General features: G+C 45.2%; 1 protein-coding gene across 1 annotated transcript in view; it reads right to left on the bottom strand.

Annotated features, from left to right (window-relative positions):
• Positions 1 to 16,318, bottom strand: part of USE1 (unconventional SNARE in the ER 1) — a 250,328-nt gene that overhangs the window by 58,282 nt on the left and 175,728 nt on the right. The window contains exon 4 of the mRNA XM_063914391.1: positions 13,577 to 13,729. Coding sequence (XP_063770461.1) covers positions 13,577 to 13,729 — 153 coding nt within the window. The remainder of the gene's footprint in view (positions 1 to 13,576; positions 13,730 to 16,318) is intronic.

The raw sequence follows: 16,318 nt of genomic DNA, 5'->3' as shown, positions 1-16,318 counted from the left end.
CTTAAATATGCAATTTTTCAGCGGGGGCTCATACATATATACAGTGCCCAACTGTATATATGCTTAACTTTGCCAAAAGAGGTCCCAAATGCTGCCCAGGGCGCCCCCCCCGCGCCCTGCTCCCTTACAGTGACCGGAGTATGTGTCGGTGTGTGGAGCAATGGCGCACAGCTGCAGTGCTGTGCGTTACCTCAGTGAAGAACACAGAGTCTTCTGCCGCCTGTGAAGTCTTCTTTGCTTCTCATACTCACCCGGCTTCTGTCTTCCGGCTTTGCGAGGGGGACGGCGGCGCGGCTTCGGGACCGGACGGCGAGGGTGAGATCCTGCGTACCGATCCCTCTGGAGCTAATGGTGTCCAGTAGCCTAAGAAGCAGGACCTAGCTTCAGAGAGAAGGGCTGCTTCTCTCCCCTCAGTCCCACGATGCAGGGAGTCTGTTGCCAGCAGAGCTCCCTGAAAATAAAAAACCTAACAAAATACTTTCTCTCAGCAAACTCAGGAGAGCTCACTGAAAAGCACCCAGCTCGTCTGGGCACAGTATCAAACTGAGGTCTGGAGGAGGGGCATAGAGGGAGGAGCCAGTGCACACCAGAACCTAAATTATTTCTTAAAGTGCCCATGTCTCCTGCGGAGCCCGTCTATCCCCATGGTCCTTACGGAGTCCCCAGCATCCACTAGGTCGTTAGAGAAATAGCGTTCTCAACGGTAAGTGTACCACAACGATTATTGCTCCGGCAGGGTCCACAGGTTATCCACAGGACATTAGGATGTCCCAAAACAATTTAGTGGTGGGGACACTCCTGATTGGACAGGAGAATCCTTCGCCCGAATTCAGTGTCCTGAGAGGCAAAGGTATCAAAGGCATAATGTCTAATGAATGTGTTAATGGAAGACCATGTGGCTGCCTTACATATCTGTTCTGTTGAAGCACCATGTTGTGCTGCCCATGATGGACTAACCTCACGAGTAGAGTGAGCAGAGACATTAGCCGGAACAGGGAGATCAGCTTGAGAATATGCTTCTGAAATAGTCATCCGAAGCCACCTCGCCAGTGTCTGCTTATCAGCAGGCCATCCTCTCTTGTGAAATCCGTAGAGAATGAAGAGGGTGTCTGTTTTTCTGATGGCACTGGTACGATCCACGTAGATACTAAAGGCACGGACTACGTTCAATGATGCATCTGCCGCAGAAAGGTCCGGCCCCTGGAAGGCCGGGACTACAATTTCTTTGTTAAGGTAGAATTTAGACACCACCTTAGGCAAATATCCAGATTTGGTTCTGAGAACCGCTCTACCTGGATAAAAAAAAAAAAATCAGAAAAGGAGGGCGACATAAAGCCCCTAAATCTGAAACTCTTCCAGCTGAAGCAATAGCCAGTAGAAAGAGAACTTTAGCTGTCAACCATTTAAGATCCACTCGTTTTAGTGGTTCAAATGGGGCAACCTGAAGGGCCTTTAGGACTAAACTTAAGTCCTAAGGCACTGTAGGAGGAACAAAATGAGGTTAAATGTGCAGCATTCCCAAGAAAAAAGTGCGCACATCCTGTAGGTTAGCAATTTTCTTTTGGAACCATGCAGTCAATGCTGACACTTGCACTCTCAAGGAAGCCACCCTTAGACCTTTGTCCATTCCTGCCTGAAAGGAATGCTAAGACTCTGGAAACTCTGAAAGGTATAAGGTCAAATTTCTGGTCACTGCACCATTGAATATAGGCTTGCCATATTCGGTGATAAATGCGAGCTGAGGAAGTTTCCTTGCTCTGAGCATTGTTTGAATTACCTGTTGTGAGAATACTCTTTCTTTCAGGACTGAAGTCTCGAGAGCCACGCCGTCAAAGACAGTCAATCCAGGTGCTTGTGATAGCAAGGACCCTGAGACAGTAGATCTGAACATTGAGGTAGTAGGAATGGAGCATCCATCAACTTCCTCTGCAGATTTGTGTACCAATGTCTTCTGGGCCAAGACGGAGCTATTATTATTACTGAACCCCTTCCTTGTGTTGCCTTTCGCATCACCCTGGGTAACAGGGCGATTGGTGGAAACACATAGGCCAGACGAAAGTCCCATCTCACTGACAGGACATCTACAAAGATTGATTTGGGATCCTTTGTTCTTGACCCACATGCAGGAAGACTTGGATTCTGAGTCAGCTTTCCATGTACGTAGCCAAACCGCTCTGCGAGCTGCTACTGCTAAGCCTGATGCCTGAGAGGCAATTGTACCCATATCCAAAGCTGCTTCTACCATAAAAATAGCCGCCTGTTTGATATGTGCAATGTGGGACTTCTGCTCTCTAGATGCCATTGAAAGATCATCATCCAATGCATCAGCCCAGGCTGCCACTGCTTTTGCCATCCAGGGTGAAGCCATGGCTGGTCTTATGATTGCCCCAGACAAAGAGAAAATGTTTTTTTAGAAAACCATCTATTTTCCTATCCGTGACATCATTTAGTGATGTTGAAGGCAGAGGTAATGTAGATTTTTAGCACCAATCGAATGACATGAGTATCTACTTTGGGAGCCACCTCCCTTTTTAAACAGTCCCCAGCCGGAAGAGGATAATGGGAATTCCATTTCTTTGGAATCCTAAACTTCATACAGGGCGTAACCCAGGCCTCTTGCATCATTTCCGTCAGCTGATCTGACCCAGGAAACTCAGTCCTAACTGTTTTGGGACGTTTAAACACAGGTATCTTAGTTTTTAAACAAGGCTCTGCTGCCTCCTCTAAGGATAGAATGGTTTTTATAGCACTAATTAGCTCAGGTATGTCCACTGAGCTGAGGCATTCTTCCTTGTCTCTGTATGCAGACCTGGAGTGCGATGAGTCCTCATCCTCCGACGAGTCCTCATCTGAAAATAGGATTTTGGTACTTACCAGGTAAATCCTTTTCTTTGAATCCATAGGGGGCACTGGAGTACTCTTGGGATATGGACGGCTTCCGCAGGAACAAGGCACTGAATAGTTAAACTTAGAACTCTCCTCCCCTCCATATCCCACAGTACCTCAGTGTTTTTTACTGAGCCGAACAGGAGCTATAGAGAGATTGACAATGGAGAATTACATATAACATAACGGACAACAATAAAGTTGACACATAACGTGACTGACAACTAAACAGTTGGCACTATAACCGCTAAAACTTGAAACTTTGAACCAGTCGGTGAGAATGTGTTACCATAAGATCCTCTGAACTTACCACAAACCAGGTAAAACTGCTCTGGGTGGGCGTCCAGTGCCCCCTATGGATTCAAAGAAAAGGATTTACCTGGTAAGTACCAAAATCCTATTTTCTTTTTCATCCACTAGGGGTTACTGGAGTACTCTTGGGACGTACCAAAGCTTCCCCCGTGGGCGGGAGAGCTGTTTGGCACCTGTAACACTAGGCGGCCAAAGCTAGATGCTGATGCCGCAAACGTAACAAACTTATAAAAGCGCACAAACGTGTGCACTGATGACCACGTAGCCGCACGGCAAAGCTGCGTCGTAGAAGCCCCACGACCAGCTGCCCACGAAGTTCCCACAGAACGTGTGGAATGAGCTGTTACTGATGTAGGCGGCTGTAACCTAGCATGAAGGTAAGCCTGACGAATGGTCAGTTTAATCCATCTGGATAAAGTCTGCTTAGAAGCTGGCCAACCCATCTTGGCAGCATCATAGAGAACAAACAACGTATCCGTCTTCCGAACTGTAGACGTTCGGGATACATAAACGCGTAATGCGTGTACCACATCCAAGGTTCCAGAATCTCCTGTCAACACAGGAACACTATTGGTTGATTGATGTGAAATGATGACACTACCTTTGGTAAGAAAGCGGGATTCGTCCGAAGTTCCGTTCTGTCATCATGAAACACCAAATACGGTGACTTGCATGACAAGGCACCCAAATCTGAAACACGCCTTGCCGAAGATAAGGCTAGTAGAAAAATTGTTTTCCAAGTGAGAAACTTAGGCCTTCATTCCGAGTTGTTCGCTCTGTAAAAATCTTCGCATTGCATCGATTTTCCGCTTAATGCGCATGCGCAATGTCCGCACTGCGACTGCGCCAAGTAAATTTGCTATGTAGTTAGGAATTTTACTCACGGCTTTTTCATCGTTCTGGCGAACGTAATGTGATTGACAGGAAATGGGTGTTACTGGGCGGAAACAGGCCGTTTTTATGGGCGTGTGGGAAAAAACGCTACCGTTTCCGGAAAAAACGCAGGAGTGGCCGGAGAAACGGAGGAGTGTCTGGGCGAACGCTGGGTGTGTTTGTGACGTCAAACCAGGAACGACAAGCACTGAACTGATCGCAGATGCCGAGTAAGTCTGGAGCTACTCAGAAACTGCTACGAGGTGTGTAATCGCAATATTGCGAATACATCGTTCGCAATTTTAAGATGCTAAGATTCACTCCCAGTAGGCGGCGGCTTAGCATGAGCAAATCTGCTAAAATCCGCTTGCAAGCGAACAACTCGGAATGAGGGCCTTAATATCCACTTGTTGTAAGGGTTCAAAATATGAAGACTGTAAGAAATCTAAAACCAGATTCAAGTCCCATGGCGCTGTAGGTGGAATGAATGGAGGCTTTACTCTGAGGACACCTTGCAGAAAAGTGTGTACCGACGGCAATAGAGCCAATCGTCTTTGAAAGTAAATACTTGCACCTTTAGTGTAGATAAACACAGTCCTCCATCTAACCCCGTCTGTAGAAATAACAAAAGACGGGATAACTCGAAAGATGATGTCGGAAACTTCTGATCTTCACACCAAGCTATATAGACACGCCAAATTCTGTAATAATGAGCTGCCGTAACCGGCCTCCTAGCTCGTAACATGGTTGGTATAACCGATTCTGGAATGCCCTCTCTTCTTAAGAGCGCAGTCTCAACAGCCACCCCGTCAAACGCAGCCGCGCTAAATCGGGGTAAAGGAACGGACCCTGTTGTAACAGGTCCGTAAGTAGTGGGAGCGGCCAAGGATTGTCTGCGAGTAGTCCGCGGAGATCAGAGAACCAAGCTCTCCGAGGCCAATGAGGCGCTACTAGTATGACTGTGACGGACTCTCTTTTGATCCGTTTTAGCAATAGAGGGAGCAGCGGAAACGGTGGAAACAGATACACGAGGCTGTACGGCCACGCGATGGTGAGAGCATCCACCGCCACTGCCTTTGGATCTCGCGTTCTGGACACATACTGGGGCATTTGGCGATTGTGGCGAGATGCCATCAGGTCCACTTGAGGGTAACCCCACCTCTGGACCAACATGTGAAACACTTCTGGATTTAATGCCCATTCTCCTGGATGAAAATCCTGACGGCTGAGATAATCCGCCTCCCAGTTGTCCATTCCCGGAATGAACACTGCCGACAATATCACTTGGTGATGCTCGACCCAATTGAGGATTCGAGCTACTTCCCGCATTGCCATGTGGCTTCTCGTTCCTCCTTGTTTGTTGATGTATGCGACCACCGTCGCATTGTCTGACTGCACCTGAACAGTCTGAGACCGAAGCATGTGCACTGCTTGTCATAGCGCATTGTAAATTGCCCGGAGTTCCAGGACATTTATAGACAGCAATCTTTCGTGATCCGCCCAGAGACCCTGGAGCTGACAATTTTGAACTACAGCTCCCCAACCTCTGAGACTCGCGTCCGTCGTTAGAATTATCCAATTCCAGGCGCCGAACCGTTTCCCTGCGGTTAGATTGTGTACTTTGAGCCACCAGAGTAGAGACACTCTGGCCCGTGGCGACAACCTCACCCTGTGGTGAATCTGCAGATGCGAGCCCGACCACTGTGCGAGCACATCCAGTTGAAAAGGACGTGAGTGAAATCTCCCGAACTGAAGCGATTCGAAAGCCGCCACCATTGTGCCTAAGAGGCGAATGCACAAATGTACCGAGACTGTGCGTGGCTTGAGCACTAATTGTACCAGATGACGAATGACCTGTACTTTCTGTTCTGGTAGGTACATTTATTGATTTACCGTATCGAGAATCATACCTAGGAATTGAAGTCGTTGAGACGGAATCAGATGTGATTTCTTGAAGTTGACAATCCAACCGTGCTGAACCAGTACATTGTACGTTAGCAACGCATGTTGGAGGAGCATCTGTTGAGACGGAGCTTTGATGAGCAAATCGTCCAAGTACGGAACTATTATCACTCCCAGGGATCTGAGTTTAGCTATCATCACAGACATCACCTTGGTGAATACCCGAGGCGCTGACGAGAGGCCAAACGGTAGAGCCTGAAACTGGTAATGGTTCTGCCGTATTGCAAACCGAAAGAACCTCTGATGAAGTGGCCAAATCGGAATGTGTAAGTACGCATCCTTGAGATCCAGTGCAATCATGAATTCCTGTGGCTCTAAACCTGAAATTACTGACCGCAGAGATTCCATCTTGAATCTGTAGTAAGTGACGTACTGATTGAGACCCTTTAAGTTCAATATTGGCCTAACCGAGCCATCCGGCTTTGGTACCACAAACAGACTGGAATAATAACCCTGACCTTGTTGGTGTACAGGGACCGGAATCAAAACTGCTACATCCAGCAGAGACTGAATGGCAATTTGCAGAACCGCCCTCTTGTCGTCCGACACAGGCAGTCCTGTCTTGAAAAAACGCAGTGGTGGGAGACAGTCGAACTCTATTTTGTAACCTTTTAACACTAAATTGTGGATCCACCCATCTGTGGACGTCTGGAGCCACGCCAACTGGAACGTCTGAAGGCGTGCTCCCACAATTGGAGATCCGAGATGGGCTGTTCCTCTGCCACGCCTGCGAAAGGACTGAGGTCTAAAGGCTTTGAACGCAGGTCCAGAGTATCTCCGTCTAGGTACTGTTGGAGGCAATAGTAAGAAAACAGACTTTCCTCCCGTGGCCTCAGAAATCCATTTGTCCAATTCAGGACCAAACAACTTCTCGCCACCGTAAGGTAACGCCTCTATACCTCTTTTGACCTCCGCTTGCCAAGAACGCAGCCAGAGTGCTCGTCGTGCTGTAACTAGCGACGATGAAAGGCGAGAAGTGAGCTGACAGACGTCAGTAGAAGCTGTACATAGATAATCAGCAGCTTCCCAGATTTGATCAGCGAGAAGTATAAGGTGATCGTCACGTAGGGCAGACTTGAGTTCTGTTATCCATACCATTAGCGCCTTAGTTACCCAAATGCCAACCAACCCAGGTCTAAGCAACACTCCTGCTGCTATATACATGGACTTTAGCATAGCTTCTATTTTACGATCCGAAGGGTCTTTAAGCGTAGTAGCAGTTGGTACTGGTATGGTTAATTTCTTTGTACGTTTAGACACAGACGAATCCACCAATGGCGGATTCTCCCATGTAGCTGTCACAGACTCTGTAAACGGGTAACTAGACTTAAATCTGCAAGGTATAGAAAACCGTTTATCCGGATTCTTTCGTGTTTCTAGTAACATCTTATTAAGAGATTCCGAAACAGGAAAACACATTGGAGTTCTCTGTCATTTAGTAAAGACGACTTCATCATTTGTCAGAGGCTCCTCAGTTTCTGTGAACCTCAGAGACTGACGCACCGCTCTGATGAGATTATCAATGCCCGGGCTGTCAAAATCGTCACTATCTGACTGCTGGTCTACTTCGCCCTCCTCACCGTCATCTTGCGCAAAGAGGTCTGGCATAGAATCGTCAGAATGCAACATAGCAGAGACTGGTAAATCATAAGACAAATGACATTTATCCCTTCTACCCAAAGTGGACTTGGACTTTTGGTAAGGCTGAGACCCCTCCGGTAGTTCTAGCGGTCTCACCCTAGACTCAGATCTTGCCGCTTCCCGCTCTTGTCGAGCAGCGGCCAATTCTGATTGCAATCCAGCCAGGACATCTGCTAGCATAGCCCATGGAGGGTCCGGGGATGAAACCGGCTTTGAAACCGGAGCCGAACTTGTATTCGTAGCTGAATCCACAAAACATACTGTACATGTGGTAGATCCATCCGGTAACACACTCTTACAGACATGGCAGTGAAACTGCTTTTTTGTTTTTGCTGGTGCCTTACTCATTATGCAGACAGACAACACAAAATACAAAGAAAGACAACTTGCACGACTCAGTAAAAAAGTACTAAGGTGTCAGATATATATATATATATATCTATATCTGGCCAAGTGCAGTGCACGCCAGTCTATATGAAATCTGATTCCAAATTCCCACTAACACCCCTGCGCCTTACGGTGGAGTAGAGATGTACAGGAACGTTCTGGAATCACAACAGGAAGAAAATAGGAAGCATGGTAAAAATGCCCCCCTGCCATGCTTACAGTATAAACAAAGTGTAGATTATAACTTTTCCCCTGTTAAAAAAGGCTTAATAGCTTATCTATCTAATAACCCATGCAGCGTTCTGCTGCTATGGGCACACTTCTCCCCCCTTGTGTCTGTGCTTACCCCCCCCCCCCCCCGTGTTCTGTGTACCGCTATCTATTACACGAAGCCGGGGCTTACATGCAGGGTTCTGAGGTAGAGGGAGCCGGGGAGCGCGCTGCATAGAGCCGTGGAGCGGCGACTATGTATGGAGAATGCGGCCGGCGCGGCTCTGTGAGCGGCGAGAGGCAGCACATAGCGGCGGTGCTAGGTAGTGGCGGCGGGTGCTCACAGCGGCGGTGTCCTGGAAGCTGCAGCGGGCGGCTCGGCACAACACAGAAACAGTGTCCTCACACAGCGGGGCGGCAGCGTGAGCTGACCGCCCCATCCCCAACATACCTGGACGCCTGTGGTGAGGGGCTATGACAGGGCTTCTTCTGTAAGCTCCGTCCAGCCTTTCCTGCAGGTTGTCTGCATGTGGTTGTGAGGGAGCTCTTTTAGAGAGGCCCGACACGCCACAGCTGCTTGTAGCAGCTTCCACTATCCCGGACCCACGCCTATTGGAAGGGGGGAAGGGATGTGGAAAACGTTGTAAAAATAAAAAAATAAAAAATAAAAATATTCAAAAAGTAGTGTGGATAAGCTCCACACAAGCCTTGTTGCTACTATGAGCACAGAAAAAACACTGAGGTACTCTGGGATATGGAGGGGAGGAGAGTTCTAAATGTAACTATTCAGTGCATTGTTCCTGCGGAAGCCGTCCATAGCCCAAGAGTACTCCAGTGACCCCTAGTGGATGAAAAAGAAACATGTGTAGACTCTGAAGATGTTGTTTCATGTTTATGTGATTTACTTACCACTGACTTTTCAGCCTGCTTTTGTTGAGAGACTGCCAATTCCTGTGCTGGATGTGATAAACCCCAGGTGAAATGTTGCATGTAAGTGTTAATAGGGTAACCTATCCCTGGTATAGGAGCTGGCATTATCCTCTCAGCGATACTGGATAAAGTCTGTGCAAAAGTAGCCCATGGGGGTTCAACTTGAACTTGTGCCTGCCTTGGATTATTTAAGAGGCTTTGGTGAAAGCTAAAACAATTTGCACATATTCCATTTTGACCCAGATCCTGAGAGGTTAACCCAGCTTTGTAAGACAAACATGAAATGAGTGTTAATAGATAGAAAATACTCAGATGGCGTGCGCAATTAAACCAGATATGCAGCCAACACAATGTATGATTAGAGTGACATCCAATATACTCAAATAGCACAATACAGGTTGAGTATCCCATATCCAAATATTCCGAAATACGGAATATTCTGAAATACGGACTTTTTTGAGTGAGAGTGATAGTGAAACCTTTGTTTTTTGATGGCTCAATGTACACAAACTTTGTTTAATACACAAGTTATTAAAAATATTGTATTAAATGACCTTCAGGCTGTGTGTATAAGGTGTATATGAAACATAAATGAATTGCGTGAATGTACACACACTTTGTTTAATGCACAAAGTTATAAAAACATATTGGCTAAAATGACCTTCAGGCTGTGTGTATAAGGTGTATATGTAACATAAATGCATTCTGTGCTTAGAATTTAGGTCCCATCACCATGATATCTCATTATGGTATGCAATTATTCCAAAATACGGAAAAATCCCATATCCAAAATACCTCTGGTCCCAAGCATTTTGGATAAGGGATACTCAACCTGTATAGTGAAGAGGAATTTCCACACAAAAGGTTCAGGCGCAAATCGGATAACCATGACAATACTACAGCACCAGTGGAAAATTAATTAAATGAAATAAAAAATACCACCCTTTTGGGATGAACTTTTAGGGAATCACAGTTCTGAAATCATTGACCAGTTGCCACTTTTCTAAATATATTGAGAGCCTTCTGTTTACTGAGAGAAAGGAACGCAATAGTGCAATTAAACCTCAGAGACAGTGTCCTGCTACTCCACACTGATTGCACTTACAGAATTGAAGTGTTTCTTTGAGCATATCATGAGTGGACTGCAACACACTTTCAGGGCGAGCTTGCTTGGTTTTGTAGGCAGAGAATTCCTTCTATATAACCCTTGGCCAGATGTGGGGAAGATAATAAATAGAGAAGCACTAGTACAGTTAAACTTCAGAAACACAGTCCCACCATTCCACACTGATTACACTTACAGGATCTGAATGAGTTAATCAGCATATCAAGTCTCCCAAATACAGACTGCAACACACTCTTGTATCAGGCTTGATTGATCTGTTGCACAGCTAAAAAAAAGACTCCTCTCTTATAGCAAGTGGTCACATACCATGCAAAAAAAGTGAAATGGAGAAGCAATAATGCAATTAAATTTTAAAACAGTTGCAGCTTTAATCGCAGATCAATACGTTAGTGAACGCTGAGTGGATCCCGACGCTATTAGTGTACACAATCGCCACGTGAACCCACAGTGAATACAGACGCCCAAGTGAACACTGATGCACCAGCCACACAGCCGCCTATGCTGCGACTGGGTCCTTTTAGATACACAGCGTCTCAGACGGAAGCAGGAACTCAGTTCATGTCGGGACACTCAGAGGAAACGAGGGCGAGGGGCGACCAAGGGAGCGTCTTACTCCCCACTGCTGACATCAACCCTAGGGTTACTGCCCCTGGTGCCTATGACCCCTGAGGCCTAGCGCTGGTGCCGCCTCTGAAGTCTTTTCCTCTCATACTCACCCGGCTTCTATCTTCCGGCTCTGCGAGGAGGACGGCGGCGCGGCTATGGGACGGACGGCGAGGGTGAGACCTGCGTACCGATTCCTCTGGAGCTAATGGTGTCCAGTAGCCTAAGAAACAGAGCCCTGAAACTCAGAGAAGTGGGTCTGTTTCTCTCTCCTCAGTCCCTCAATGCAGGGAGTCTGTTGCCAGCAGGCTCCCTGAACATAAAAAACCTAACTAAAATACTTTGTTTACAGGAAACTCAGGAGAGCTCCCTGAAATGCACCCAGTCTCCACTGGGCACAGTATCAAACTGAGGTCTGGAGGAGGGGCATAGAGGGAGGAGCCAGTGCACACCCAGATCCAAAGTCTGTCTTAAAGTGCCCATGTCTCCTGCGGAACCCGTCTATCCCCATGGTCCTTACGGAGTCCCAGCATCCTCTAGGACGTAAGAGAAATACCGTAGTAACGGTTATATATGCAGCTGCACAATGTAGGAACCTAGAGGTTAATTGATTTGACTCTCCCTCTAGTTCTCTTCATACCTATTAGCATTTCTTCAGTGTACGTTACTCTGGATCCAGTGCCTCCCCGCTTCGTCTATCAGTACCACAAGACTTAACCATAGGCTCTTCTCTATCAATACCAATATTCTGTCAAATTTAATAAAGCCATTTTGGATTTCAGTATCATCTCTATGCAGATGATACCCATAAGTTTCGATTCTCTCCAGATCTGCAAACCTTCTATATTGGTCTGTATTACTGAATGTATTTTTTCCATTCTATCTTGGCTATCCTCTAGCCACCTCAAACTAGTCTTTCAAAAACTGAGCTTTACCTCTTTATACCAGTCAGCAGGAGCTGACGTCTGTTTCTGTTGACAACCCGATAATATAGCATACACCCCTCACCTGCCTAATTGTCATTCTTGACTCATAACTGTCTTCACCTCCATATGCAAATATCTCACACAACACTTCTGAACTATTGCAATTCCCTTATTTTCACTCCTACATTGCATTATGAACCCAGTGGCTAAAGCAGAGGTTCTCAAATGCAGTCCTCAATGCACCCCAACGGTCCAGGTTTTAGTTATAGCCATGTGTCAGCACAGATGGTTAAATCAAACTGACTGAGGTGCTAATTAAGTCAACCGTGGCCAAGCATAGATAAACTTAAATCCTAGACTGCTGGGGTGCCTTGAGGACCACGTTTGACAACGCCTGGGCTAAACTTATCTTCCTTGATAGTCATTAATTTACAGAATCCCACATAAAATACTTCGGCTAACATACAATAATAAAACTACATACATCTCTCCCCTTCCTCAAAACATTTCCCAACTTGATCCTACCCTACTTTTCACAAAATCTCTACCTCTCATTCTCACTATTACTTGTGCCAGTTTCCGATTACTGAATGTTTATTCACCCTACACCCGCTCCGCTGAAATGTTTCCCTCATACAGCAAGACTTTCCGTTACCCTTCAAGTGTTCCCTGGACCACCATACCATCTAAGACCATCAAAATTTATGCACAACTTACATTTATTCTCTTTCTGTACTTAACTTACTGACCCACAACCCAACATTGCTGTTTGAATGAGTAACATGGCACCGCTAAGAATGTGTTCACAATTCAATTTGACTTGACTAATACAATATTAAATTCATAAATACTCAGAATTCTAACATTAACCTGTATATCATAATAACTGGCCAGATATTACAGAGCACCGAGAGGAGACAGACAAAGTACCAGCAACGTTACAACCTCATATAGAATTTGAGAAACCATAAATGTATTAATGTATATTCTTGTTTGTCTGTTTTTAACAAAACTAACTAAAAATATGGCACTGCCCTTCAAATGAGATTGGTCTACATGTGAGATGCCCACCTCCATGACAGTGATTACAATGTCGGATGCATGACTGACACTGTGCAGACTAATAACGCCTCTGCAGAGTAACATTCATAGTCAGGAGCTGCCTAGCAGTAGACTGAAGAACAATGCTAGCCTACCCCTGACACCAAAATGTGTTCCTGCCTTGCCACATCTTTATCATTCACTAACTGTCAAGGCGGCTCTGCTTGTGGAGAAAATAAGTCAGAGAATACTCAGTATATGTTGCCTTATAGCTGTAAAAGTCTATCCCACAACATACTAACTGTTTCTCGTTACTATAAACTGAAGAATACACAATGCAACCTTTACAAGAGTGCCCATCATACTGCTTGGCCAGACTGTCCTAGGTCTATGCAGGCTCTGCAAGATCACATTAGGAGAAACATTTCTTATACTCATCAAACTCCTGGTCTGAACTCTGGAAGAGACTATAGGCAACCAGGCTGTTGTGTGTTTGTTTTTACATTATTAGAGGGGTGACAGTGAAAACCTTATCCAAATAAATCTAGATTATTCAATTGGATGGTTCAGCACACACAGGTAATTACATGTGTTAAGACCTAAATATCATATATTGTTGTTGCGTGTTCATGAGATGTTTCCTGTAATCAGGACCTGCCATTAGCCTCTCTGCACTCACCTTTTCAAGCAGCTCGTTCCTCATCTCTCCTGTGTAGCGTGCTTGTGTTTGGAGATGGACAGTCTTGGTCACTGGTGTTCGTTCCTTGCTGATTGTGGGTGTGCGCCCAGGAGCAAGAAACTGATTAGCCAAGGCTTTCTCAGTAGGTGAAGACTGCAGGAAAATAACAGACGCTTGTTACGGAGGGAGGGCTACATCTAATAACCAGTGCTCATTTTCTTGTCACATAATGCACACATCAGTAATCATACCATTAGTATTCGCAGATTAAATTTGAAGAAATACTCGTGCGAAGAATCCACTAGGAAAGCTTTGTGTACGCAAACATGAATAATTTCCAAGGTCTTGTATATATGGGCATTACAAAGAACAAAATGTGCACAATAAACCTTAACAGAGCACTGAAACTCTCCTTTGCAGCAATGGTGTAATACATTTATTATACACCTATGCAATGCATATCATTTTTGTTAATTTATATTCACCGGCGGCAAATTATTACAAGAAAAAAAAAAAGAGGCAAAACAAGATGCAAATAATCGAAAACAAATAATATATCAGCATTTGTCCAGTATAACAGCATAATAAACAAATCATAAGATAAAAAAGAGAATTTATTAAAAAAACAAACATTTTGTGCAGTGTTCATAATCTCTTTGTGCATTAAATTTGCTGCTCAGGTGCAATAGTGTGTCAGAACATGTCTGGAAGGTCATGTAACACGTAAGTGGCAGGTAAGATAAAGCATTACATTATAGCAATACACATCACATACACCGATCTAAAACTGCAGAGGTATTATTCTTTTAGTATCTATGTATCTATTACAGAACAATTACAATCCAATTTGCATACTAATTAGTTTTCTTTCTTGTGGTTTCACATATAACTATGGATGCTTCAAGGTACCTGTTATTAATCGTGCAGCCACAGGCACAGTAGATACAAAGATTGAGAGGTAGAAAGAAAACATACAGGTGGGAGATCCCTATGTTGATTTACCAATGACAGTTTGACCATGGGAGGCAAGCAGGTTCAAAACAGTAGAATATACTGTGCAGCGAACTGCATGCCCAACAGAGACATAACAACAGGATAAGGACCAGTTTTAAGCTGAAGATCTTCACGCATTCACTGGATACTCACACATCCCACTGACCCCAGGCCAACATTGTTGTGTGACTGGGTCACACAGCCCATCAAGAACCAAGATCCAATATGTAGCACTTATCCTTATGTGTCAAAGCCTATTTTCCTATAGATTGAAAGCCTACTTACTTCTAGGTCTGTCTGTTATTACGCATTCCCATCTTATTACTGTTTTGTACTCAATTGTAAAGCGCAACAGAATAAGCTGGCACTATACAAATAAATGTTAATAATAATACCTGGGTAAGAACATTAGAAAACATCCTGCAGTATGGGAAGCAGTTAGTTGATGGTTACAATGTAAACCGTTGCAGACAGCATAATGTAAACTTATGGGGACATCATAATGCATTCAGCTATAATCATACTAATGAAGCATTTTAACAGTATCTGTGGACAATGTAATAGTGGATGTATCACACCAGTTTTTGCAGTACACTAATGCAACAAGGCACAAGCACCAAGTGTGCCTAGAACATATGGAGAATGCAGACTAATACCCCTTTTACACCTACGAGCACGGGTCGCAGCCGGGAGCCTGACACGGGAGCTGCCCCCTGCTGCGACCCGTGCTCGGTCCCTTTCCCATCAGCAGTCACAACCCGGCATATGCCGGGTTGGTGACGCTTCTAGCTACACGGCAGGGGCGGCGCAGGGAGATCACATGATCTCCCAGCGCCGCCCATCCATACAGTGTAAACGGGAGCCGTGTCGCATCGACACGGCTCCCGTTTACACTACACCCTACCCGGATCATTCCCGTGTCCTACCCAGGTAAATAGCCGGGTAGGATTCACGGGTCACTTGATCCGGGTTGACCCTTTTCCACTTGCCAAAAACACGGGTAAATGCGCGCCCCCGTGCATTTACCCGTGTTTTTTGAGCTAGTGGAAAAGGGGTATTATAGACTGTATCACCTTTTACATAATATTTGAGATTCTCTTTATTGGTGTTGCTGCACATACTGAAGGCCTACCTACTCTGATCCACGGCTTCCACAATATTTTATGTGTGGTGTATTACAATGACTTCTGCTATACATTTTAAACAACCTTGGGGACAAAGTGCCACATTTGCAGATACTGTATTAGAAAGTGGTTGGGATGTTGGATTGAAGGAAAATAATAGAAAGACTGCCCACAGCTATTCTGGATAGAACAAGACACAAGGCCTGACTCTGAGTCACACCAAATGCAGATGTTGGCGGAGTTTAACGATTGGTTGCTACTGTAAAACAGAAAAAAAAATCTTCCTAAGGCGCTGCAAAATGGAGCAGCAGTGGACAGTACAGATAGGTCACCAACCTACAAAAACCTTCTGGTGGACGTCTGATCTCTTTTTGGGACCATCTTCATCACCTAGTTTCCCCTCTACACAGTGGAAAGAACATTAGTGCTCATACAGGATTACACTATTGTGTTGTTTTTTCCCCTCTCTTTTTCATGTATACTATGACATCGCTGTGAGGATCGTTTAAAACAAGGGGACATTTGGAGCGCAGAAAGTGAGACTGTATTTTTCTGTTACAGATTGGTTGCTACTGACCGTGCATGAAAAACCTTACACAACTCTAATGGTGCATGCGTTGCATGA

The sequence above is a fragment of the Pseudophryne corroboree genome, chromosome 1, assembly GCF_028390025.1.
Source record: "Pseudophryne corroboree isolate aPseCor3 chromosome 1, aPseCor3.hap2, whole genome shotgun sequence".
Classification (NCBI taxonomy): Eukaryota; Metazoa; Chordata; class Amphibia; order Anura; family Myobatrachidae; genus Pseudophryne; species Pseudophryne corroboree.
This window is presented reverse-complemented; position numbering and strand designations above follow the sequence as displayed.